The sequence below is a fragment of the Dermacentor silvarum genome, chromosome 1 (genome assembly GCF_013339745.2).
Source record: "Dermacentor silvarum isolate Dsil-2018 chromosome 1, BIME_Dsil_1.4, whole genome shotgun sequence".
Taxonomy (NCBI): domain Eukaryota; kingdom Metazoa; phylum Arthropoda; class Arachnida; order Ixodida; family Ixodidae; genus Dermacentor; species Dermacentor silvarum.
Genome location: NC_051154.1, coordinates 165,772,184 through 165,798,364, shown reverse-complemented (window position 1 = coordinate 165,798,364; position 26,181 = coordinate 165,772,184). Strand labels below are relative to the sequence as shown.

General features: G+C 45.6%; 1 protein-coding gene across 6 annotated transcripts in view; it reads left to right on the top strand.

The window, feature by feature from the left end:
• The window catches only part of LOC119436369 (alpha-(1,3)-fucosyltransferase 10-like), a 79,621-nt gene that overhangs the window by 43,382 nt on the left and 10,058 nt on the right, over positions 1-26,181 (top strand). The window contains exons 1-5 of one of the 6 annotated variants that reach the window (XM_049657229.1): positions 13,815-13,939; positions 14,002-14,050; positions 14,366-14,517; positions 16,892-17,017; positions 17,118-17,395. The exons of 1 other annotated variant lie outside the window; for it this stretch is intronic. In XM_049657229.1, coding sequence (XP_049513186.1) covers positions 13,823-13,939; positions 14,002-14,050; positions 14,366-14,517; positions 16,892-17,017; positions 17,118-17,395 — 722 coding nt within the window. In that variant the 5' untranslated portion in view covers positions 13,815-13,822. Of the gene's footprint in view, positions 1-13,814; positions 13,940-14,001; positions 14,051-14,365; positions 14,518-16,891; positions 17,018-17,117; positions 17,396-26,181 lie in introns of those variants that run through there. 4 more of the 6 variants (XM_049657253.1, XM_049657260.1, XM_049657248.1 and 1 more) reach the window with 4 other exon arrangements.

Sequence of the window (26,181 nt, the reverse complement as noted above, 5' to 3'; positions counted from 1 at the left end):
ATGAAGCTGTGCATGGTAGCATCACTAACTGTGTTCACTGTTGTTGCTTTAGGTTCTGTGGTGTGACCTGTGTGGGAGACAATGCTGGCCCAGCTTACCTTGGGGGAGCGTCTTGGACTTTAGCTGTGGTCGCTCTAAGGGTGGCATTTCGTTGATGCTGCGTCGGTGTTGAATCCGGTCCGCTTCGGGAATGGCCGCGTCCCTGTGACTGACTGCGACCTCGGGAGTGGCTGCGTCAACGAGACCGGCTGCGTCACGAGACTGGCTGCGTCCACGAGACAGGCTGCGTCTACCAGACCGGCTGCGTCCACGAGACCGGCTGCGTCCACGAGAGTTGCTGCGTTCGGGAGCTTGCGGTTGGGCGTCGACTTCAGTGTTGGCTGAGCTGAGTCTCCCTTGCAGAAGTCGTGTGCCGAGTCTTCTGGTTCGCTCCTTATTGTCCCAGTCGTATGCGTTCCCTTCGTCGTTGGAGTAGGAGGTGTGGTGTCTGGAAGCGGCGATGACAGGCCTTATCGCCAGTCCTGTGGTCCTTGCCGCAGAGCGCGCAGCAAGGTGACAAGTATGATCAGCCGGCGCATTTACTGTGTCACAGCTCTTGCATTTCTTCTGGGTCGGAGTGGGGCATACATCGGCCTTGTGGCCGACGGTGCCGCAGGGCACCGTCGCAGGGCACCGATGTCGCAGACCTCAATGCGCTTCTTATGTAGAGATAGCATTTGTATTCTGCTCCGCGATAGTAGAAGTGGTACGGTACTTGCTTTCCGCCGAATACGATGAGCACTGAATTCGTGTTGCCCATGCGTCGGGCCTGCAGAATCGCAGCGTTCTTGTAAACGAGGCTCTTGGTAATGTCTTGTTCCGTGTCATATGAAGGGATATTATGTATAACTCCTTTGGCTTTGTCTTCCGGCGGTGTGGCGTATGCTGTGGCAGCGTAGCAGAGTGCTCCGATGGGGAGACTGCGGATGCAGCAGTATTTTTCACCGTTAGACATGATTGGCGTGCTAATTACAATGACGCTATTATCCGCGCATGAGCGATATATGTCTTCCTCAGCTTCTTCGGTTGTAATGCCCGTGATCTCAAGCATTGAGTCACGTATCTGGGCGTCTCCTAGTTTGGACACGTTGAAACCGTCTCTTGTGCGAATGACGATCTTGATATCGTTCTTAGAAAGTCGCGGTTGCCGTGGGGTTCGTGGGCGGCGTAGGGCGGACCAACGTTACTAGACTAGCTTCAGTTGTAAAACTCCCGCCCATTGCGCTTACCGCCGCTGTCGCCACTTCATTCGGCAGCCACCAGATGGCGGCGCCATTCCATCGCGCTTAATTGCAGACGCCTCGCCGCAGCCTTGAGCTCGTGCGGACAGGCAGCTTGCGCGTGTGTCCGCCCGCTGGACGTTCTCCCTATAGTCCAAATTAGTGATACCATGCGAAAGCGGTATCCACCTACAGCAATAAGATATATCGGGCTAGTTGGTTGATACTGAAAGAAGGGTAAACTGCACTGACAGGAAGAAACTCATACGACGAAGCGCAGAAGCTGCGTTTTAAGTGTCGTGTGTTTCTTCCTGCCGCCTAAAACCTCTCACGCAGTTTACTTTCCCATACAGCGCTTGGCACGTTTTCTCGCTGCTTTTACTTGCTTAACAGTTTGGTCTGGGGCAGTTATGCGCCAGCTAGCGAGACCAAATTTGTTATCCACAAAAATAACAGCACAACTTTCTTGTAAACCAATGAATGCTTTCTTAAAGAAAACGAAATGAAAAAACACTGTATGCCCCTATAATATAGCTAAGACTTAAACTGTCAGAAGGGACATAATCTAGGCAAATGATTTGAGCCTACGTGGAAACCAACTCCATCCTACAGCAGCTTGGTACGTTTCCTCGCTGCCTTCAAGACTGGATCCCGTAGCTGCTCCAGGAACCTCGCCCAAGAATGCATTTTTATGCAAGGTTCCTGCAAGGTATGCGTGTATGCATGCGTGGACTAAATAAAGTAGCGTAGCTTGCACAAGTGGCGTAAAGCTAAAGAAACAGCGGAGATGATCGGCACCTAGCTGGTCCTGGCCTTACGGGTTATGCTTTTCCGGAATTTATTATTATGATCGCTAATCGATTACCTATTGATTGGCTATCGCAACGTATTGGCCACGATTTGGGCTAGGCTAATCACTACCAAGTCATCCCCAGCATTTTCCGGAATTTCTTTATTACTGCTCGATTAGCTATTGATTAGCTATTGATTGGTTATCGCAAGGTATTGCCACGTGTTGGGCTAGGCTAAGCACTACCAAGTCATCCCCAGCATTTTCCGGAATTTTATTGCTTATTGATCGATTAGTTATTGATTCGCTATCGCAAGGTGAGGTGAGGCGCGGCTGTGCGAAGTGACGTCATCGCTAGGCGACGTTTTTGCGCACACTACGCGGGAAGCAAAAAGCTTAAACAGCTCCGCTATTAAAAATTTAATGATGTGTGACTCAGTTCCTGAAAGCGCAAGGGACACCCAACACGACTCAGCGTATCTCTGACAGCTCTTTTAAGATGGACCAGAACAGGTCACCAACATCTCTCTTCGTTTGCGTTTTTTTTTTTTTTTTTCCCCCGGTTGGTTCGACAGATACGAGGGAAGGTTAAGGAACACTTTCGGACACCGCACCCTCGGCAAGTGTCCACTTGTCTCGTGGCACCTCAACCGTTTGTCCATTGATAATATGCACAAACACTTTAAGATGTCCTGCTCATGAAAGTGTAAATCACACACATGGATTTCGCAGAGAGTTCCCGGTCGGCACGAGGAATCGCTCTGTTCAACGCCGAGCGAAGGTCGCATTGCTGGAGCACACAAGTGGCGCGCCGAACTATCGACATCATTCATATATCCGCTTGTGCAGCCAGGAACGCAGCACGTCGGCATCGTCTGCTAATATCCTTACAAACGCGGCGAAGGCTACAGTTTCGCGGATGACATGCTTCCTGAAATCCGGCGTCAACAGCCAACCACAGAATACACCAACGCTGCACTGCGTGTTTCGTCCGGCCAGTTCGCGTAGTCGGCTAGTGGGGAAGTGAAGCTGGCGCAACGGCAGCGCCATGAAGGCGCGGGCGGGTGGCGGTTCCGCGCAACGCCGCCGAGTTTTACAACTGAAGCTAGTATAGTAACGTTGGGGCGGACTGCTGGGTACTCTCGATGCGTGCGCTTTCTGTTGCATGGAGGGAGCCATGTACGAGTAGGGATGATGCCTGCGTGGTACGTGTGTCATTGCTTGTGGCGGTGGCTAACAAGCCACCCTGCTTCAGGGGTAATTTCTTCGGGTGTTATTTCCGTGCCTTCATCCTCTACTACATCCATAATGAGGGGAGGGGTGGTGCTTACTTGATCTCATCGGGGTGCGAATCGTTGGGCGAAGTCCCCAGGAGCCGGGAAGGCTGTAATAGCGACGCCGCGCGCATTCGCGGGTGCGGTGCCCCTGTTTCTCGGCCAGACAGATGAGCTGAAGATCTCGTTAGGGTTAGGAATCGACACCGTGACCGGCTCGAACTTTTGGTCGTAGAAACCCTTGTCCTGGGTCCCTGGCGTCGGGACTGCTCTTGATAGGTAGCTGACCACTTCCGGAAACTGGTTCCGACGTTAGTTTGGGTCCAGCAGTGGTTGTTTGAACACAAGAGATTAAAATGTACGGAGACCATGTGAGGCGCGTCCGCTTCGTCAGCGTCGTCGTCTTCAACGGTGAATAGCCCCTTCAGGCGCCGTGTCCACACACGTGGACACCAACTTTGCATTCGCGTAGTCCCAAACACAATGTGATTTGAAAAGCGCGAGCCATTCTCTATTTGACAAGTGGCGCCATCGCCCTGAAGACATACGAAATAATTATCAGAAAGCGCGGGAAAATGGCCGTTTCAAGCTTCTACGGCACGAGCCGTAAGTAGCTCTTCGTTTTTATTTGTTTCGTGGTATTAAAGTTATTTAAAAAACCAAAAGCGATTTATTTGTAAAAAGCAATGTTTCATGATTGTCAAATACTATCCTTTCTTGGAGTAACAAGTGTAAGAGGGCCGCACGCAACTAGCGAAAGTTAGTGTCCGCGTTTGTGGACAGGGCGCCTTAAAGCCGCCTTTCCGAGCGAGAAATGACGCCCCTTGGCTAAAATAATCAATACCTCTTATTTACTTGGATAAACTTGGAGGTTAACAAAGAAGCTCGAGAAGAAGTAAAGGACCGGACAAAGAGCGATGGAACGAAAAAAAATGTCACAGTTTCGCCCTAAGGGCGAAGCAATGAATGCGATAGCAACACAGCAATGTCATACGAAGTAAGGTAAGCGGCTTTGGTAGCAATATTAATTGTAGTAAACATGAGCTGATTAAGTAAGTAGGTGTGCTGCGGCGTAAGTAGACCGACTTGAAGAGAGACTCGATGACCACGAGAAGGCGCGTGTGAAACGGTGGTGTTGATGAGAACGCTGCCCGTGGGCAGCGCGTGCGAAGGGACTATACCTGTAGTGCTGCACTGCCGATCCGGGCAGCATTGCATGTGTAGCGTGCGTTGGAAAATGTGACCCGACTATTACTAACTGAATGCACAAACGTGGTGTGAGCGCGCACAAACAAACACGAATAGATCACACTGAATGACTGCAGACAACGACTGTCAAAACGCTGGCAGCAAGTATACGCCGCAGCGGCGGAAGGTACGTGCGGTCTATCGCTTCAACGGAAACTGAGCGGCGAATGCACGGCGCATAAAGGTCAGAGCCGTGTGGAGATAAGAGACGGTGCGGACGAGCGACGAGCGTGGTTGTTGGCGGAGTAGAAGTGCCCCCCCCCCCCCCGCTCTTTCCGGCGCTGGCTTCCTGCTTCCTTGCTTGCGCGTGGGCGATTGAGTGCGTTCGCTCTCCGTGATAGCGCGCGTCCCCGCACGCTTCCGCTGGGGCATACGGCGCGCGGCGAAGATTTTATCTATAGGGAACCTCACGGCGACGGCGACGACGACGGCAGAAATTCGGTTGAAGTGTCCATATAATTGCTATCGCAATAAAATGTTAGGCCTAACGTTAAGAGACAGGAAGATAGCGGTGTGTGGATCAGAGAACAAACGGGGATAGCCGATATTCTAATTGACAGTAAGCGGGAAAAAATGGAGCTGGGCAGGCCATGTAATGCGTGGATGGATAACCGGTGGACCATTAGAGTTACAGAATGGATACCAAGAGAAGGGAAGTGCAGTCGAGGACGGCAAAAAACTAGGTGGGGTGATGAAGTTCCGAAATTTGCAGGCGCAAGCTGGATTCAGCTAGCGCAAGACAGGAGTAATTGGAGATCACAGGAGAGGCCTTCATCCTGCAGTGGACATAAATATAGGCTGATGATGATGATGACCTCTCGGATGCCGTCATTATGCAGAATGGTAGTTTAAAGCGAGGCTACGTCTAGTGTCAGAAGTAATGAACCAAGAGGTACGTCGAGGTCAATGATATCCGATAAGGAGTGGTTAGTATCTATAAGATATGAGGAGAAAGTAAGCGACATTTTCTTAATGAGGCTGTCGACGAAGTTGGAAAGTGATTCTGTGACGGTACCGATACCAGACACGATATAGCGACCCGGATTGTTTGGTGTACGTATTTTCGGTAGGATTTAAAATCGTCCCGGGAGGGGGCGGAGGACCAATGAGCGTATCGCTTTGTCGCTTACGTTGCTATCTTTGACGAGTTCCCAGATGCTGTAAGCAACAATTTCTTGAAATGCTCCATGGGAACGTTGTCAACGAGCTTATAGAAAAATTGTCACGCAGTTGTCTGTGCGCTTCAGCAACATAATCGGCCTTATTCATTATCACCACAGCGCCACGTTTATCGGCTGGCTTGGTAATTGCCTGTGTGAGCCATGTAGTGTTTCCATCACTTTCTTTTCAGGAACTGACACATTTTAAATGAGGTACGTTTCTCGTAAGCCTGGGGAATATCCCGTTGTACTACCTAAACGTACAATCAAGAAATTGTCACGTTGTGCTGGCGGACTCCAGTGCTCACGAGATTGCGTCATTGGACGCTGCCCGTTCAAGAACAAGTACGTTATAAGGAACGCCATAGTGGAGGGCTCCGAATGCCTTTCTACCACCTGGGACTCCTTAACGTCCCCCTAAATACAAGCGTTTTTCATTTCGCCCTAAATGCTGCCGCTGCGGCCGGGAATCGAGCGGTCTGGCAGTCGTTTAACTGCGACTGCTAAACTGCTGTCTTTACGCACTGCAGCCATTCCGGTACCTCAGCTATGCCAGCAGTTGTGTAAGTACGTTGGTGACAATGGAAGCTTTGAATACATTTACCAATGGTTTGGGCGATAAGCCTCCTAATTCCATCAAGGAACTGACTAAGGCCATCACCTAAACGGCCAGCAAGGTTTATTAACGCTATGCTGAAGCTTAAGAAAGATGTCGCAATTGTTCAGTCACTGAACTCTGTCATGAAGGCTGACTTGTCGCCCGTTCATCAGCTGGTGGAATTTCTTAGCGATGCCCTTGATGATTTCAAAAAAGAAATGAAATCGCTCCAGCAGGAGCTGGACATGAGATGGAAAAGGAGCCTCGATAGTCAACAGGACTGTCAACGGCACAGTAAGGAAGTAAAGGATGAAAAAAGAAAGGAGATAATAAAGTTGAAACAATACTCCCGGCGTAAGAACTTAGAGTTGATATCAAGGGAATTCCGTTGGCTGAAAATGAGGACTTGCCTGCAACAATGAAAAAAAAAAAAAAAAAGTGCGAAATCCCTCGGTCATGAAATTCCCGACCAAGACATTGAAGTCATACATCGAGTGCCTACAAAGGGTTCAGGTGTTCCCAACATAATTTCCAGATTCACATCAAGATCAACTCGAGACAAGATCGCGAATTCAGCAAGAATGAAGCGGCTGAACGCAACAATGCTTGGCTATCGGGAAAATATTCCCGTTTACGGAAACGATCACCTATGCCCTGAAAACAAAATCTTGCTTGGCAATGCGGTTGAGTTAAAGCGAGAAAAAATTTTTGGAAATTTTCCTGGGTTCCGAAGGCAAAATCCTAATGAGGAAATTAGAAAACTCAAGAGTTATTCCTATCACTACTGAGGACGATCTATCCAAAGTAGTATAAGTATTTGCTTCTTGGGCGCTGTTCCGTGCATGGCCGGAGTATAACCATAGCATACCCAAGAACTCGAGTTATAACTCGGATATTTCTATTTTTAATATCAACATTCACAGTCTAAAAAGAACCTAGACTCGTTTCTTGCATTTCTTCCACAATGTACAAGAGGATTGATATTATCGCTTTATGTGAAACATGGCTAAAACACGGCGAGAACGTTATCATTCCACAGTACACGAACATATCGCTTCCATGGGATTCCAGAACACGCGGTGGAGGTGTGGCATTTTTTGTTAAGTACAACTACAGGATTTCTGATATGACGTCACTTACAACATGCAGACATTGAAGCGCTTTTTGTTAGATTCGGCTGCTCGCTTATCATAGGTGCCATCTATCGGCCTCCGAATTCAGCTCTGTCCATTTTTCTAAAAAATGTAGAAGTGATTCTTTTCGCTCTATCAAGCTACAAAGAGAAAGTAGTGATTGTTGGCGATCTGAATATCAACACGCAATGCTCAGGTCTAGATAGCTATAAATACTTACTCGATTTATTCAACTTTTGTAACCTAATTACCACACCTAAGCGCCTAACAAGTACAGCTGCGACACTAATCGACCACGCTCTAACATAGAAGAATCTGTTACGACTGGCGTGCATGACACCCCAATAACAGACCATCTACCCTTCTTTATTAAAGTTAAGATTAAGAGCCCCAGTGAAACCACAGCAGAATCGTGTAACAAGAATAGATTACGGTTTGCTCCGTAAAAACATTCAGTTAATCAGAATAAGGGAAATAGAGTGTAACGACGTGAGTGGTGCGTTTTCATGCTTGATTAATTTCCTTGCGCGCACAATTGACAGTAGCCGCATAACCGTAGCCACCCGCTCCTACAAATCTCCAATATTTCCCTGGATGACCGCCGACATACTGTTAATTTTAAGGGAAAAAACTACTGATATCATAAATGGAGACAAATAAGCATAATGAGTGTGAGCGCATTCTGTGCATATCGTCGTCGTCATTTGTACATACAACTCATCATCCTCTTTTGTCTCGTGCGGTGCTTCGTCTCTGACTCGGGCGGCTGCTCGGAAATAAAGGTATAGCATCGGCCGACGTCTCACGTACATGAGTAGTAATACTTAGGTCAGTACAAAACTGCGCAATAAATTTGTCACAAGGATGAGACCGCGAAAACAGTAGTACTACTCAAATCCCATTGAGCTCAAAGTTCCACAAAAAAAGTTTGGGAGATAGTCAAAGTGGCGGGTATAGGGATATCACAAACTATTGTTCCAAAGAAAATGGATGCCAGTACAGTTGACAATTTTAACTACTACTTTTTAAACATCGGGGTATTTTTAGCTAATAACTTATCAAGCTCGCATCCCTACGCAGGCCTACGCCTGTGTTACATGGCCCTACGCAGGCCATGTAACAAGGCCCCTGGTCTAGATGGTGTATAACCTTATGCATGGTTAAAGAAAACATTGACGTACTAGGACCTATACTGTGCCGCATTTTCAACCTCTCTTTAAGCAGTTGTACAGTCGCGAGCAAAAGTTTGGGAACCAAAGGTGCCGCGATATATTTTTTTTCATTCGCAGCCCGGGCATTCCGGTTGAAATCAAGAGCGCGCACCAATACAATGTATTAAACAAATGCCAGGCCGCGGGGCTGCGCTCGATTTAATTTTTCGCTGATGCTTGGTCTCCAAACTTTTGCTCGCGACTGTACATACACATCTTCACGAAAATTGGCCAAGGTTATACCGATATTCAAGAATGGTAATAAATCTGGTCCTGCTTTTTATCTACCGATATCTGTCCTGGGTATACTAAATACTATTTACGAAAAGATTCTTGCAAAGCGAATTCAGAAATTTCTAGAAAAGTACAACATAATTAGCCCGCAACAACACGGATTCCGACCAGGTTTTTCCACATCTACCGCAGTATTGTCTTTCATTCAAGTATTCAACGTAGCTCTCCATAACAATAAGCTTTTCGCACTGATATTTCTTGACCTAAGAAAAGCATTCGACACCGTCGATCACTACATCGTACTAAATAAACTAAAATACTATATGGTTTTCGCAGACACGCTGCCGAGTTACTCGGAAGTTACTTAAAGAGCCGCAGTCAGGTAGTCGTATAATGAATAATTTGATATTGTCTCCTCAGCGAATTAGTACAGGAGTTCCCTAAGGATCAGTCCTGGGGCGTTTGTTTTTTCCCCTGTACATTAATCACTTGCCCAATGCGCTAAGCTCTGCACAAATACTGATATGTATGCCGATGATACAGTTATAATAGTAACAGGAGATATCTAGGATGTTCAAATGAAAACTAATGCCGGGCTGACTAACATTTCTAGATGGCTTGCCGAAAATAAATTAACAGTTAACGTATAGGAAAAACAAAATACATGATTGTTCACTCGCGAAATAAGTCTCCAGATGTATCTTCAGTTCATGTATATAGTACTTCATGACAATCTTCTCGAGCACATTACTTCGTTCAAATATCTTGGCGGAGTAATAACTGCCACCTACACTGGAAAAAGTCCATTGATGCGCTATGCAACACGCTTTCAGGGGAATGTTATCACTTAATACAAGCCCGAAATTACTTGGACAACAAAACTCTCCGTACCTTATATTTCGCGGTTATACATGGTCATTTAACAGAATGTGCTGAATCACGGATGTCGACTTAGAGAACATACCTTCAGCCGATACGTAAAATTCAGAAAAGGGCTATAAGAATAATTACTAACTCTGACATATTTCATCATGGCACAGCACTGTTCAAAAATATGCATGTTCTGTCATTTGATCTTTTACGTCAACTAAAACTGTTCTAGTTACTAACAGTATAGTGCAAAATAAACATCCTCTCCTCGCGTCCCTGTTCCGGACGACATCGCGTGCCACTAGAAATGTAGCCTCGTATAACCTTAACTTACCTCCAATTCACAACGTTTATGGAGAGCGACAAATACAAGTTACGAGTGCTAAGGTATGGAACTCTTTGACACTAGAACTAAAAGAAGCCCATGACTTCACTGTCACAGTGAAAAAATATTTCTTATCATTAATTCTGTTATCATGACATTGTCATCTCCTTTCCCCGTATTAATACATTGATATATGTTTTTTTTCTGTTTTTTTTTGTTTTTTTTTTCGTTGTCGCTGAGTGAAGATTATCTGATGCGCCAACCAGAATTTCAAACTACCCTGTTTGTCCACCTTTTGTGTAGTATGAATTAGTGTTCAATGCATTATAGTTCAGTGTGTTTTCTTACGTCTTCCTAGTTTTTTTTTTTTTTTTTTTGGTTTTCATCCTTTTTTCTTTCTTTTCTTTATACGATATGAAACTTATGATCTTTGTGTGTTGTTATCATGCTTTCAATGTGATTATGAAACATATACCTGTGTGCCTTATTGTACTTCAGTATTGGACCCATTGCTAGCCTTTGGCTACGGGTCCAAACAGTTCATGGAAATTCACTGTACGCGGTTTGTCGAATAAAATTGAATTGAATTGAGCCCGCGACCTCGTGCTTAGCAGTGTAACTTGAGGCTACGATAATTATTTGCGTAATGATTTGGCTGTGTGATGAAGATCGCAATCTTCTTTTGTTTTCCATGTTATGGTTCAGAACATGGAACCATAGACAAACAAGCAAACATGGTGGCGTTGTTGTTGTATCGGCTGGCGTTACATATCAGCGTAGACGCGATCTAAACATGAATGCCGGCCACTGCGAATCTGTATGGTTTGAACTGGACAACCAGCTTCTTAATCTCGATATCAAAAATGTTCTACTCGGAGTTACTTACCGCTCGCTGTGCTCATCCACTAGTAAATTTTGTGACAAGCTCAGTAAAACCATGGAAACATTATTACATGAAAAATTTTTTTATCGTAATGGGTAACATAAATATTACTTTACATGATAAAACAGCTTTTTCCTCTACAATCTACTCGTTTATTTCATAGTTTCGGTAAGCAGTGCTTAATTACCCAATCGACACGGTGTAGTAATGATGGTGTAAGCACGCTCATTGATCATGCACTGTCAAATGTGTTGCTTCCACCCAAAGCAGGTGTCTTGAGTGTGAATATCACGGATTATTACCCTATATTCTTGTGCTTCGATTCCCTTTCTCGTGTGCGCAGCACTTCCTTCACTAGCGTGTTTTAGACAGAGATGGATTCACAGCTATTGGTCTTCGGTAAATGATATTACTGACCCTCGGAAGGCATTCTCGAAATTCTTATCTTTGTTGTGCACACACTTTGATTCTCAAAGAAGGAAATGCAAAAAAAAAATCCTAAAATATTTGTTCTACTCTTACATGACCATTATGTTAATATACCATGATATTGTTTTATTTTGCTGCTATAGTCATTCCTCTCGCCATCTAACCTTGACCAGAGGTCCCAATACAGTCTTTGACTATGGAATCTCCTTTTGTGTTTCATATCTGCCAAAATTTCTCAAAGCGTGTGCGTGTGTCTGTGTGTTGGCAATAATCAAATCCTGGCACGCGCTGGTGAAGAGACCGTCATTGGGGATACAAAAACAGACGCTCTCCACAATCGTAAAAACAGCCCGTAAGCACACCATCGGCATGTCTTTGACAGGACTGGTGCTGTTTTCTCGTACGTGCGCATCATCAGATACTATGTTTTGTAGACCACTTAAAGCTTTACTTTTCTTTTTTACTTCCCGGCCTTGAAAATACACCCCTTGTCCAAAATAAATCAGTTAATGTGCTTCGCTAGAACCACAGCTTGGGCTTGTTGGTTTTCCATCCTGGTGTTAACAGCGCAAAACCTTAGACGGGAACATGAGACTAGAAGACGACACCACGAGCGCTGACTTTAAACAATGTTTATTCAGAGAAAACACGGCATCTTATACATTTGCCCATAGGAATCACACGTGTAATGACGTGTAACAGACACGTCATTGCACATCATGTGACACACGCACTTCTGCACTCACGAAAAAGATTGCACGTGCAAAAGCTCAAGTTACTTATCTGTTAGCCACAAGGATGGCGTGCTAACACATTGGTCATGAAGTCTTGCAATCTCGGCTGCCTCAATAATCTCCCAAACCAGCTGGTCATCAATAATCTCTCGAACCAGCTGGTCCAGCACTTCACAGCATTCAAATTCTGCGGCACAAGCTTTGGAGGGGCAATCTCTGACGTGGATGCCAAAATTCCTGCTCGCGTGCTCGACGTTAAGTTTATGTTCTTTTAATCTTTCGTTTGTGCATCTTTCAGTTTGCCCTATATACTTTTTCCACATTTAAAAGGTATAAGAATACACCACGGCTGCTGGTGATTTATCGTGCACCTTTGCTGTCTTATTGGCTATTCTGCATTGGCGCGTCGGCAAAGGCTTTTCAGTATTTTCGGGGCTGTAAGCACAACATTAACTGCAGCTTTTGGCTCAATCTTTTTCAAGCGGTGAGATATGTTGTGCACGTATGGCAGCAGGGACACAATCCTTCACCTTTCTTTTATTTTCGTGAGTGTGCAGAAGTGCGTGTGTCACGTGATGTGCAATGACGTGTCCGTGACACGTGTGATTCCTATGGGCAAATGTAAAACAAGTCGTGTTGTCTTCAAATAAACGTTGTTGAAAGTCAGCGCTCGCGGTGTCGTCTTCTCGTCTCGTGTTCCCGTCTAAGGTTTTGCGCTGTTAACATCAGAATGTGCTTCAGTTGTGAGCCAGAGTGATCCGTGTCTCCGTCCTGCAAGTCAAAATCGTCAAAAAGTAAAGTACGCCCACTTTACCACAGACACTTGTGGCACCCAAACATGGCCTGTAAGCAATTTCACTCTCCCGCCCCTCCTATTCGTCAACATCAGAACATTATTTACCTAGACTCCATGACACCGGTGCCAATTCCTCCTCTGTGCGCTGTAGAAAATTATATGCTGTTCTGTGTAATTTCAATGAGAATGAAAATTTAATGTCCACTTAATTAATGTCACGGGTTCGATTTCTAGCGGCCACATTTTGATGAGGGCCGGATGAAAAAACGCTCCTGTGTGCAATTTTTGGTGTACGGCAAAAGTACCTTAGTATCAAAAGTAAATAAATAAATAAATAAATAAATAAATAAATAAATAAATAAATAAATAAATAAATAAATAAATAAATAAATGAATAAATAAATAAATGGAGCCCTCCAGTGTTCATACGTACAGATGAACAAGCTTGTCTGTTCTAAATCTGGAAAGCGCGGTTCCCACGTCAGTACTGAAAAAAAATGTATCATACTTGTCCGTTGTTTCATAACAACATTCACATTTTGCTACTTATTTTGCGAACTCCGTTTATTGCGACCGCCGAGACGTTATGCGGACCTGGCAGACCTGCGTTTCTGTTTCTCAGTTAACATGTTTGCCAGCAGCATATAATGCACCCTAAAGGCTCTGGTATTTTACCTTTGCATTCATTCCAATAGTCTCACTCACCGTCTTTCTCCAAAGCGCGTGATCTTATTCCGAAAAGAAGCTGTGCGTGCCCCCCCTCTCAAATTCTTGAAAAGTTCTCCGATTTCTTCCAGCACCAAGCAGCTTGACGAAAATCGAAACCGAAAGCTTATTGCAGCGACTAGAGACGACTGCGAGCGCACGTAAGTCAAGAAATGGTGGCTGTCTGCGCAGCCAACAAGTTCAGATCGAGGCGGTTTTTGGTTCGGATCTCGCTTATTTTAGTGGCCCTTGCCTTATTCTCATACGGTTTCTCTTACTTTCTAATATCGGTAAGTAATCACAACATCGCGGCTGATCAGCGGTTTTGCTACAATCCAATTTTTACGCACAGAATGCCGAGAACGATCCGCTCTTTTACGGCCACTACCGAACCGACCACAGTAAGTTTCTACGTGCATGGAAGCTATCAGAAGCGTTTTTTGCATGCACATTTGTTCGGGCCTTCTTTTATCTGATTCTTGAGCTCTCATGAGAACTGCACAACTAATATTCAACTGCCCTGTCTGTTCTACTCCGCACGCTCTTTCGAAATGTGATCGCCCTGCGGGCGTAAAATAAGCATTAAAAACGTCAAATATCGCAGAGGCGTAAGATTGAGCGTCATCTTTTGAACAAGAATCGCATTTTTCATTTTCTTTTGACAGCACTGCCTGAAAATCACGTAAGTACGTAACGATTTGGACTCTCACATCCAGGTCATTACACGGGATCACCGGAAAATGTTTCTGAGCCGATCATACTCTGGTGGACACCATTCACCAAACAAGCTGGTCATACGAAGGCATGTGGCAACAAAAGATGCTTCTTTACGGAAGACCGGATATTTTTCAACCATACGAACTTGCAAGTGAGTGCGCCCGCCGCAAGCATCTTTCTGATAACAGAATACGGTGTACATTATTGCATGACTAAAATTCCCATACTTGGAAACGTGTTGTAACCTGATAATTAAACGGAAAGCCTCCTAGAACGTAGTTAGAAACTGCAAACTAACACCTCATTCTTACGGTCATGCAAGCTTGAGTTGTGGCTGGATACATTGATTCCTTGTTTTATATTGCATAAAGCAGTAGTAAAGTATCACGGAACTTGCCCAAAAATTTTGCTTAAGAGTAATAGACAGTGATGGTGACAGTGACACCCATTGCTTATCTATGAATGTGGCATACTCAAGTTGGAAAGTTGTGATTTGAGATCAATGATATATTGCACACAAGAAATGGAGATACCTGATTGAGCTTACTTGCACATATAATTTGAAGTCATGCTCATTTCTATTCTTCCCCATACAAGTTCAATTGACATGTGTGCCTTGCCAGTAGTTGGTTTGCTGCATGTTCACCATGTGGCAGCTGCAACACAGTCCACATTACCATTGCGGCATACACGTGGGCAAGATTGAAGACATGTTTTTCGCACAATCTTCCTTAACTTTTGTGCAGTGGAATCACTCACATTCGAAGCAGGAGATCAAGGGTGTACCGGCCGTCATCCCCTTTTATGTGAATGATGTTGCTCCTGCACACATGTGGCCAAACATTGCAGTCATGAGCAAGCAACCATTTTTTTTCCCCTGCCCTAAAGTTGCCACCATATTCAAAGCACTTCGACACCAGTTTGGTTCCAGATTATGCAGGGTGCCTTTTATAGCAGCTAGTGTTACAAGTACTATATATATAGATTGGACTAAAATAATCATATCGTTTATAGATTTGTGCTATATTTATTTGCACGTAGGTCAACCTTTCTTTTCTATAAACTATTGCAGCTAATCTATTATTGCGGTCAAGGAAGGTCCATATGTAGATGTGACCAATTGCAACCTTGCGGATTTACATATTTATTTATTTGTTATGATTGCCGTTAAAGGGGGGGGGGGGGCCTTACAGGAGTGGGGACATACACTGAATGGTTCACCAGTACAAAAATAGAAAAACCATAGAACAAGAAGTTGCAGGGTAACATATCGAGATATAATTATACAATAGATATTATTGGTAAGAGCAATATAACGGCCTAAATAAATATAAATGCAAATATTACCAAAATATCCATGCAAACGTGGGCTAAACTTGACTACTGTATGGCACGAGTGCACATGTAGCTCTTGATAATTAGTAATATCAAGTTCATTTGCAATGTGCGATGGTAGATTATTCTAATCAATCGTGGTTCGAGGTATGAATGAACGGGTGACAGAGGATGTGCGACAAGTGATTTGCTTGACTTTACATGAATGATCACGACGAGGGAAGATGATTGAGGTTGGTTCGAAAAAGTCATCCCGCAGTGATGTGTGTTTGTATAAATTATGAAAGAGCTAAAGGCAAATGATTTCACGGCGGTTTGATAACAGTGTTGACTTGGCACATTGTTTTAAAGATTTGACACTATAGTGGCATGAATAGAAAAAAAAATGAGACAGACGGCATGATTTTGAAGTAATTTGATATCATTAAGTATGCTTGGTCAGAATCCCAAATAGCAGAAGCATATTCACTCTTGGGGCGAATATAGTTTGCTTAAGTGCATAGGCTCCTGCTTTAAGTTACGCTTAAGCATAATGCGTCAGCAATTAGTTGAAGCCAGAATTAAGTTAATGTGATGGTTCCATGTTAAGTCTGGCTTAAAATTAATTCCAAGATATTCTAGGACTGAGTACGCTGTCCTGAGAAACACCAGATGACACACGACCATCAGTCATTGGTACTTCTTTATGCCACTTCCCTCTGTTCAGTGAAGGTTAGATACGATATGCACATGCTCATTTCAGTGAACTAGGGGGAAGTTCCAAGGTGATGTGTGTGCCTGCAGAATTAAAAAAAAAAAGAGAGACAGGAAGCACACAGCAATGGCTGTTATGTTTCAACTAATGCATTCCAAAACAATGATTACTTGTCTTCAAATTACTTTCCATCTCTTAGATCATCCTATATATTTGAATATATTTTTTAAATACTCATTTGGCTCCTAAGTTAGGGAGGAGGCAGTAACATGCAGTCATGCCTCTCTATCTTTAATAAGTACGGTAGTTCACATCTGCTTTTGTCACTTTGTCCATTCTGATGTAGATAACGATAACCATTGTTGAAATATTTCAATTTTTTTTTACTTCTCTGAATAAACTTCTATTGTATTGCATTATCATGAGTTGAATATTAAAGACAATAAATATTTGCTTATAATGTGGCACTGTAGCAAGGTGTGTGTCCTTTTCACAGGCCGTGATGTTTTATGGAAGTGAACTTGAAATAGGGGACTTGCCTTTGCCTAGAAAACTGAATCATGACTGGGCTCTGCTTCATGAAGAATCGCCAAAGAACAACTTCATCTTCTGCATGTCAAATGTAAGGGTTCTACTGCATGTCAAAGTCTTTGCACTCATCCAGCACCAGGGTTTCATATTGTGGCCTACTTTCATTTGTGTATGTCTGTTTTGTGCTTCAGATTCTTCGCTGGTTCAATCATACTTCGACGTTTCGAAGAAAATCTGACCTTCCTCTGACACTGCAATATCTTAACTATATTTCTGACCTCACAAGCAAGGAGTTCTTTGTTGAGACCTCCTCTAAAACAAGAGCGTGGGCTAACCAGTCACTGATTGCCTATGTACAATCAGACTGCAACACACCTATTGAACGTGATGCATTTGTCTCCGAACTAATGGATTACATAAGCATTGACTCTTATGGAAAGTGCCTCCACAACAAAGACCTTCCAAAGGAGTAAGTATACAAACAAGTTGTACAACATGAACTTCTTTGCCTGTTTTGTGGAATGCAAATAGTAGAAAAAGTCGCAGTTTCGCCTGATAAGCAAAGCATCATTTGCAATAGCGAATTAGTAGAGAGCTATACAGAGTAAGGATAGTAGTTTTATTGGCTGTATAAACTTAGACACATTTGCTTACTAACTGCATGGTGTCAGCGTGCACAAGCAAACATGAATACATCACACTCGATGACCGCAGACAGCCGCTGTTAAAACGCTGGCGTGAGCAAGCACGGCAGCAGCAGCGAGCGAAGGTTCGTGCAGTCTATCGCTTCAACGGAAACTGAGCAGCAAAAGCACAGTGCACACAAAGGTAGGAGCCGTGTACAGATCGCTTTCAAGATATGGTGCACGCGGCCGCCCGCAGAGGCACAAAGTACAAGTACGCAGTTGCTGGCAGGGTAGAAGCCGCACCCCCTCCCTCCCGCACTGCCTTCCCGCTTTCCTCCTTTCACGTGCGAGATTTTGTCGCCAATTCCCCTTACGCCCGGTCGCAAAATACGCAGTTGGTGCCGCAGCATGTCGCCCCCCCTCCCTCCCTCCCATCCCCCGACATTTTGCGCGACAGAATACGCCGCGTTTGCTCTCCGCCGTGAGTTTGCTTTCCGTGAAAGCGCGCGATCACTCTCACATACTGCACGCGGCTACGATTTTATCGCCCTTGGACTTTATACGGAACCTCACGACGACGGCAGAAATCCGTTTGGAGTGTTCATATAATTGCTGTCGCAATAAATCTAGTGTCAATGCTCTAACACACCATGCCTGTGTGTATAATGAGGTATTTCTTTTACCATTTTATTGTGAGAAGGAACAACAGCAAAAATTAAATGCTGTTTTAAGGAGATAGCAGGACAACAATCGCACTGCGCTGTATCCACGCAGTAAATATAAAGGCCTTGCTTTGCACTTTTACAACCGCATTTCATGATGCTGTAATGGTTTAGCACAGCATGCCGAGTTAATAAATACTGTTCGCCATATGCAGAGATATAATTCAAGGAGGCAACAATTACAACAACACTATGTGAAATATTGTCCAAAACCCTACTGTGTGCAACTGTTAAATGTAAGGTTATGTTATCAAAGAGAAACATTTTCATCCACCCGAGAGTAAGCTACTCTCAGTAGGGATGAAAAATTTTGCTTTTCCTGAAACTTCCTCTGCTTTGCAGATTTCTGCAGGACTGATTTGCCAGTCAGTAGTCTCCCGTTAAGATGAACCTGGTTAAGCCAAATTTTCTGATGTGGTTAGCAGTGTGTGATCATTTCGTTGGTTTCTCCATAGCCACATTGCAGAAAATTATCCACTTAACATTAACCGTGAATTCAGTTAAGCTGAACTTCTGTGGCCGCTATTGGTGTCAGCTACTCAATTCAGTGAGAGGCCCAGTTTGGTAGACTTGAAGGGAGGCGACTCTGCTAGCTACAGAGAAGCAAATGGTGTTTATGTGGTGATGTGGAAGCCTGCAGGATTGGCACTGTAGAAGCAATAATCAAGGAGGTTCTCGTGGTGCCTTTCCTAGCTGGTAATTACTGCTCAGGAGCCACAAGAACCTGTAGTGTTCATACACGATGCAGCTGAAAATGTCCTGAATACTTTGGTGCTTTTTTTTTCCAACTTTGTGATGGCAGTGAAAAATTTTTGAGCAAACTAGGCAAGATGTCAACATTTATGACCGCATACAGGTTTTTGCAGCACCAGCAAGTAATTACTCAATCGCTTGAGTAAGACTACTATAAAACAATAATTCATATTTTACAAATTCAATCAATGTCTCTTTTTGCATCTACCTTTTGGTTTTAATGCTGTTTCATTTATTGTTTAGTGCTGTGAATGTTTGGGTGCATCAGGAATAGTGGTTTTGTCATTTTGTGGATCGAATCTGTTAAGATGAACTACTGAAGCGATGAACACATTGACAAAGACCCTTTGAGTTCATCTTAACAGGAGTCTACTGTATTTCAAATAAGCTTCAACTCAAAATAATCGCTTAAGACGAGTAACTTCAATGCAGCCTTATTAGTTTAAGGCTCTGTAAACTTGAATAAAAAATCTAGAAAAAAAATTGTTTTCAATGTCGGAATTTTGTTACAAACACAGATCCCTGATGTACAGCTTCCCGCATTTTTAGCTATATCGCACGAGAACACTATAATATGGTTGTACGTCATCCTGAAGGGAACATTGCATCAGACGACTCTTGCACAGGAGAGTGCTTAGTGCACATGAAAGTACTTCTGCCGGTCTCGCTGACTATCGCCGCTTAAAGGCGCTAAAATGATGCGTGATGGACGCTCGCGCATTATAGCTGAAAATGCAGGAGGCTGTACTAATAAGCACAATAATTTTTCTTCATGCTAATCTTTTCGGTGCACTTTCTTGCACTGCAACAACAGTTTGTTTTAGTGTAATGTGAATGTGTTTCTTTTGGTACATAGCAGTTTCTTGAAGGGATGTCTGACATATAGAGTGCAGTGTTTTTGGTTTAAACCAGAAAAAACAGAATAAAGTGCACAATATATATATATATATATATATATATATATATTTTTTTTTTTTAATGCAGTTTTAACTGATAAGGGTAACTGAAAGCAAATTTGCCAAAGAGCTAAGAAGGTGGGAGGCATGCATAGATGAGCCTACATGCACTATAATGTAAGGAGCCCGGTGTGGTCACTGTCACACGAGAGCCTGCCACCCAAGCAATCTTTGCTTTTTTTTTTTTTTTGCATCTGATTTGCCTGCCGCTGCGATGAACACAAGAAGTGTGGAGGGGAATGAGAATGTGCATAGGAAGTGGGAGCCCTAGCCTGGGTCCTTGCTGTCTTTGTGCTCCAGCTGCCATGGTGAATGAACTGGACAAGTTCACTGATGGTAGTGCAAGGTCGTATTTACCTAGCCATATTTTCAGTATTATTTGTTGGTGCTCTTTAGTCACGTAATGTTACAAATGAATTTCTATTCTATTTGTGTCTGAATATCAAATGGCACTCACTCTCAATTCCTCCATAGATGTTTTGCCATAGCTGTGGTGTTGTGCCCTTGCTAGAATGCTTTTCGAAAGCTGTTATTCTGTGTATCAGGTACAACTTTGGCATTGAAGAACGTGATCTACAGTTATACAGCTTCTTTCAGTGTCAAGAAAATTAGTGAACCACATATTCACTAACGAAAAAAGTCAGTTTGCCTGACAGGCAAAGCATTGATTGCGATAGCAAATTGTGAGACAGCCAAATGAAGTAAGGTTAGTTGTTTTATCAGCTGCATAAACTGCTGTAAACATTCGCTTACTAACTAAAATAACAAGCACGTTGTCAAGCGTGCAAAGGCAAATACGAGAACCTGTCTGACTCGATGACCGCGGACACTTGCTGTCAGAACGCTGCCGTGATGAAGAGCGGCAGCAGCGGCGAGCTAATTCTCCTTCGTGCGACCTCTCGCTTCAACGTGAATTAGGTGTGCGAGAACACAGTGCACACGAAGCCATCAGCTATATCTTGCTGGCTAACGTTCGAACCCAGCACAGATTGCCTCTAAGATAGAATGTGTGTGGTTGCGCTCAGCCATAACAGCTGGAGTAGAAGAGGAGATGCACACTAACCTGCCCCCTACCCTCCTAGCACACATGAGACCACGAGAAAACACTTGCCACATCAAGCCACCATACTTCTCGGCTCATCCTCGCAAACTTTCACTCGCACCTACAGCATAGGGCCCACAGCTGTTATGTTATCGCACTTGAACTTTATACAGAACATCATGGTGACGACGACGGCAGAAATTTGCCTCGAGTGCCCATATAATTGCTATCACGATAAAAGTATGGGTAACCTTGATACGAACAATTATCCGCCAAGAAAAAACAGCGAGAGTTCATCTGTAAAAATATATTCACGTAAAAATAATTTACAGTTGGAAATAAAAATTGAAAAAGTATGCTAAACTTAAGGCAAATGAAAACCAAAAACACTGAGCGCTACTATAGTCTTCTGCAGTAATTATTAGAGGGAAATGTGACATTCGTTTCTGTGGGAACCTCCAGCATGGTGGTCAAACTATCGCAGAAATTACATGTACTGTATATTGCCACCTGTAGGTAGTGGGTCAAGGGCAAGAGTGGGTCGAGCCCAAGAGAACAAAGAAGACCGTGCGCCCTTCCCTGCTGGCCCCAACGGATGCGTTTTCCAAGAGCCAGCAGCTCTACGGTTTATTAAACCTTCTATACTACTTCTCAGTCCTCGTGACAAACTGGTGGAGGTGCAGGGTACGCGTCCTCACGAATTTTGCAGACCCCTCCAAGGATCCGTGCTACGAATCCAGTGCCTGTCGACCGTCCCGTGCATCGGGCCAGCCGCAGGATCAGGGGACTGTCCCCAGAAGTCGTCGACGCTACGGTTCCCGCCACATCAACCGGTATGACCAGCGCTTCCTTTCATACCGCCCCAACCGGAACGGGAAGCACGATGTTGAACCGGTACACACTTGAGAGCCCACAGGTCCCGAAGACGTTTCATGGCACAGTGTTCGAAGACGTCGAAGACTGGATGATCGACTTCGAACTTCGAGCGTATGGCCTCCGTGAACGAATGGAATGACATGGAAAAACTCAGACATGGTCTACTTCTACCTGGAGGATGGCGCATACGTGATTGCAGAACCGCGAGGAGCAACTAACGTCATGGCGCGAGCTTTGTCGTCAGCTTTTGGAGACCTACACTAGTGCTGATCACCATGAACGAGCGGAACGAGCGATTCAGGCCCGCGTCCAGTTGCCAAACGAAACTGTGACCACATGCGTCGAAGACATGACGCTCCTCTTCAGACGAGCGGATCCAAGAATGATGGAGGAGAAGTTACGTCATCTGATGCGTGGGGTCAGGGAGCAACTCTTTGCTGGCCTCGTACGGAGCCCTCCGAAGATGATCACGGAGTTCTTGTCCGAGGCCATGACCATGGAAAAGATGCTTCTGCATCGCTCGAACCTCTATGAGCGGCAAGCGAACAGCATGTCTGCTGCTGACATTTTCACGGCCATAGGAAGCAACGGTGACAGTCTGCGAGAACTCATCCGCTCTGTAGTGCGTGAAGAGTTGCAAAAGGCCGCCGTAACACCGCACGCTATGGTAAGCTCCATAGCAAGCGTTATCAAGGACGAACTGCACCAGGCACTCCGTGACACCTTGCCTCCTGATAACGCTGCGGCAGTACCTCCTGAATACTACCGTGCGACCTACTCGGAAGCCCTGAAGCACCCTGCTTCCTCTCCGCCGCTGTTCGTTCGTGCTCCTCATACGGTGTCACTTCAGTCGGCGCAGCCAATATCGTACTACGACGTGGGAACACGCCGCCGCCCGTTGTTCATGCTGCTCCATTTGCCGATTGTTCGGAGCAAGTGGTTCACTACATCAACAACAGACACCCGCCCCCTCGGAAGTCGGATGTTTGGCGCACACCCGATCATCGGCCTCTGTGCTTCCACTGCGGTTAAGCTGACCACTTGTACCAGCAGTGCCCATACTGGCGCCTTGGGCTTCGCGGTTTTTCCGCATACTTGCCGCCGCCCCGATACGGCAAGCGACCCCGGGACATTCAGGACTACCTTTCTCAGCAGCGCTTGCCATCGCCTGCCAGGCAGCAGTCGCGATCGCTGTCTCCGAGACGATTTTAACCTCCGTCCCAGCGGTATTCTCCCGAGTGGTCGCCCAGTCCCCGCAGGGAAAACTGAGACGATCTTTGGGGCTGAGGTCGCTGACAGTCGAAGTGCTGAAGACCTCCGACGGACGCAGTTACGGAAAGATACCGATCCGACATCACCTGCAGCGGAACGGGACGACCGGCTTTCGCTCGATATACCAGTGACTATTGACGGTTACGCCTTTAGTGCTTTAGTGGACACCGGCGCAGACTACTCGATATTAAGCAGGAAAATAGCAACGCAGCTGAAGAAAGTAATCACGCCCTGGCATAGCTCGCAGATTCGGACGGCTGGCGGCTACGTCGTTACTCCACTGGGTGCCTGCACGACTAGAGATGAGATTCAAGGATTTACATTCGTAGCGAGCTGCCTTGTCTTACGCGAATGCTCCCGCGATGTTATTCTTGGGGTTGACTTCCTGCAGGAGTACGGTGCTATTATCGATCTGCAAGAGTGTCGTATCACTTTCTCTGCCAAACGAGCAAGCGACGTGCAAGATGGCCAACGGCATGGCGACGTACTTCGTGTTTCTGCAGACAGTGTAACGCTTCCTCCATGAGCCAGTGTCCTCGTCGACGTCACATGCTGTGGCTTACGCAATGTCCAAGTGGTGGCTAAAAGTAACTTGGAACACCTACTGAAGCAAGGTGTTTGTGTGGCTCGAAGTATTATACAGCTTCGTGCTGGTCATTCGCAATTGCTTGTTACCAACTTTAGCTACGAGCACCAACACCTGTTCCGTGGCACTTAGTTAGCGTTTGCAGATGCAGTAGTAAATGTTAACAACTGTTTCACGTCGGAAGTAGTGGAGACAGCAGAAAAGTGTTTAGGCCATCTCAACATCAATTCTGAACTGTCCACCGATAGCCAGACAGCACTGCGCAAACTCTTGCTTGAATTCAGGACCTGCTTCACAAATTATTCCAAGGTACGCCAGACTTCCATCACTAAACACAGGATCATGACGTACGAAAACGCACGCCCGATACACCAGCAGCCTTACCGCGTGTCGGCTAAAGAATGCGAAGCCATACGTACGCAAGTCCGGGAGATGCTTTACGATGGCATCATTGAACCTTCCAGCAGCCTGTGGTCGTCTCCGGTCGTTCTTGTCAAAAAGAAAGACGGAATGCTACACTTCTGTGTCGACTACCGCAAGCTCAACAACGTGACTAAAAAGGACGTGAACCCGCTGCCACATATCAACAACTCGTTAGACTACGGCGTGCCCACTATTTTTCTTCTCTCAATTTAAAAACCGGGTACTGACAAATCGAGGTAGATGAACGCGACCGCAAGAAAACAGCCTTCGTGACTGCAGATGGTCTCTATCAATTTCGAGTGCTTCCTTTTGGCTTGTGTTCAGCCCCGGCTACTTTCCAGCGAATGATGGACACTGTCCTTACTGGACTGAAGTGGCAGGCCTGTCTTGTGTACCTAAATGATGTGGTCATCTTCTCTGAGACATTTGAACAGCATCTTCACCGCCTGCGGAGTGTGCTAGAAGCCATCCGATCGGCAGACGTCACACTTAAGCCCGAAAAGTGCCACTTTGGTTAGGAAGAGCTCAAGTTCCTCGGGCATGTAGTAAGCGCCAAAGGGTCCGACCCGATCCAGACAAGCTTGCCACTGTGGCCGCGTTTCCAGGTCCTGCCGATAAGAAGGCCGTCCGGCGCTTCCTGGGTTTGTGCGCCTACTATCGCCGGTTTATTAAAGGCTTTTCGAAGATAGCGGAACCCCTGACTCGCCTTACAAGAGACGACACGCCATTTGTGTGGCATAATGAGCAAGAGGCGGCTTTCGCTGAATTACGACAGCGCCTGCAGTCAGCACCCGTTCTTGCACATTCTGACAATGGTGCTGATACTGAGGTGCATACCGACGCCAGTAGCATTGGCCTTGGCGCAGTGCTCGTCCATCTTCAAGATGGAGTGGAAGAATTATAGCGTATGCCAGCCACTCCCTGGTCCGTGCCGAGGCGAATTATTCGACAACGGAGAAGGAGTGCCTCGCGCCCGTGTAGGGGATCATTAAGTTTCACCTCTATCTCTATGGTCGTCCCTTCAAAGTAGTGACGGACCACCATGCCCTCTGTTGGTTGACAAGCATGCGCGACCCTTCAGGGACGACTGGCACGGTGGAGCTTGCGGCTACAGGAATTTGACATGACCATCGTTTATAAGTCTGGCCCTAAGCATGAAGACGCTGACACGCTGTCCCGCGCACCCATTGATCCTACCAGTCAGGAAACAGAGGACGATGACGGCTTCCTGGGCGCCATTAGTTCGTCGGAATTGAGCAGACGGCAGCGTGACGACGCTGAGATTCGACCAATCATCGATCATTCAGAGGGCCACGACACAACCATACCACGCCATCTGTCCCGTTGACGTCCTTCTGTCTGCGAGACAACATGCTGTATAAGAAGAATGCCCGTTCGACCAGCTGTGCTTACCTCCTGGTGGTTCCAAGGGACATGCGCGTCGATGTCCTCTTCGCTTGCCATGACGAACCGAAATCTGGCTATCTTTTCACGAACACTCACTAGTAAGCGAAATGTACTATTGGCCTGGGCTTTTGGCAAACATCAAGCAGTACGTTAAAGCCTGTCGTGAATGCCAGCGCCGCAAGACACCATCCGTTAAACCGGCTGGGTTACTTCAGCCAATTGAAGCATCTCACACGCCTTTCGACCAAGTTGGCATGGACATTCTCGGACCGTTTCCTCCGTCTGCCGATGCCAACAAATGGGTGATCGTCGCGACTGATTATTTAACATGCTATGCTGATACACAGGCGATACCACTAGCCACGGCCTCAAAGGTAGCGCAATTCTTTATTCGCCGTATCATCTTGCGTCACGGTGCTCCCTCCACTGTAATAACAGACAGAGGGACAGCATTCACAGCGCAGCTTATGGACGAAGTTTTTGAATTAAGCAACACCAGGCACTGCAAGACGACCGCGAATCATCCGTAGATCAACGGACTTACCGAGCGACTGAATAAGACGGTCGCAGACATGCTCGCAATGTACATCGA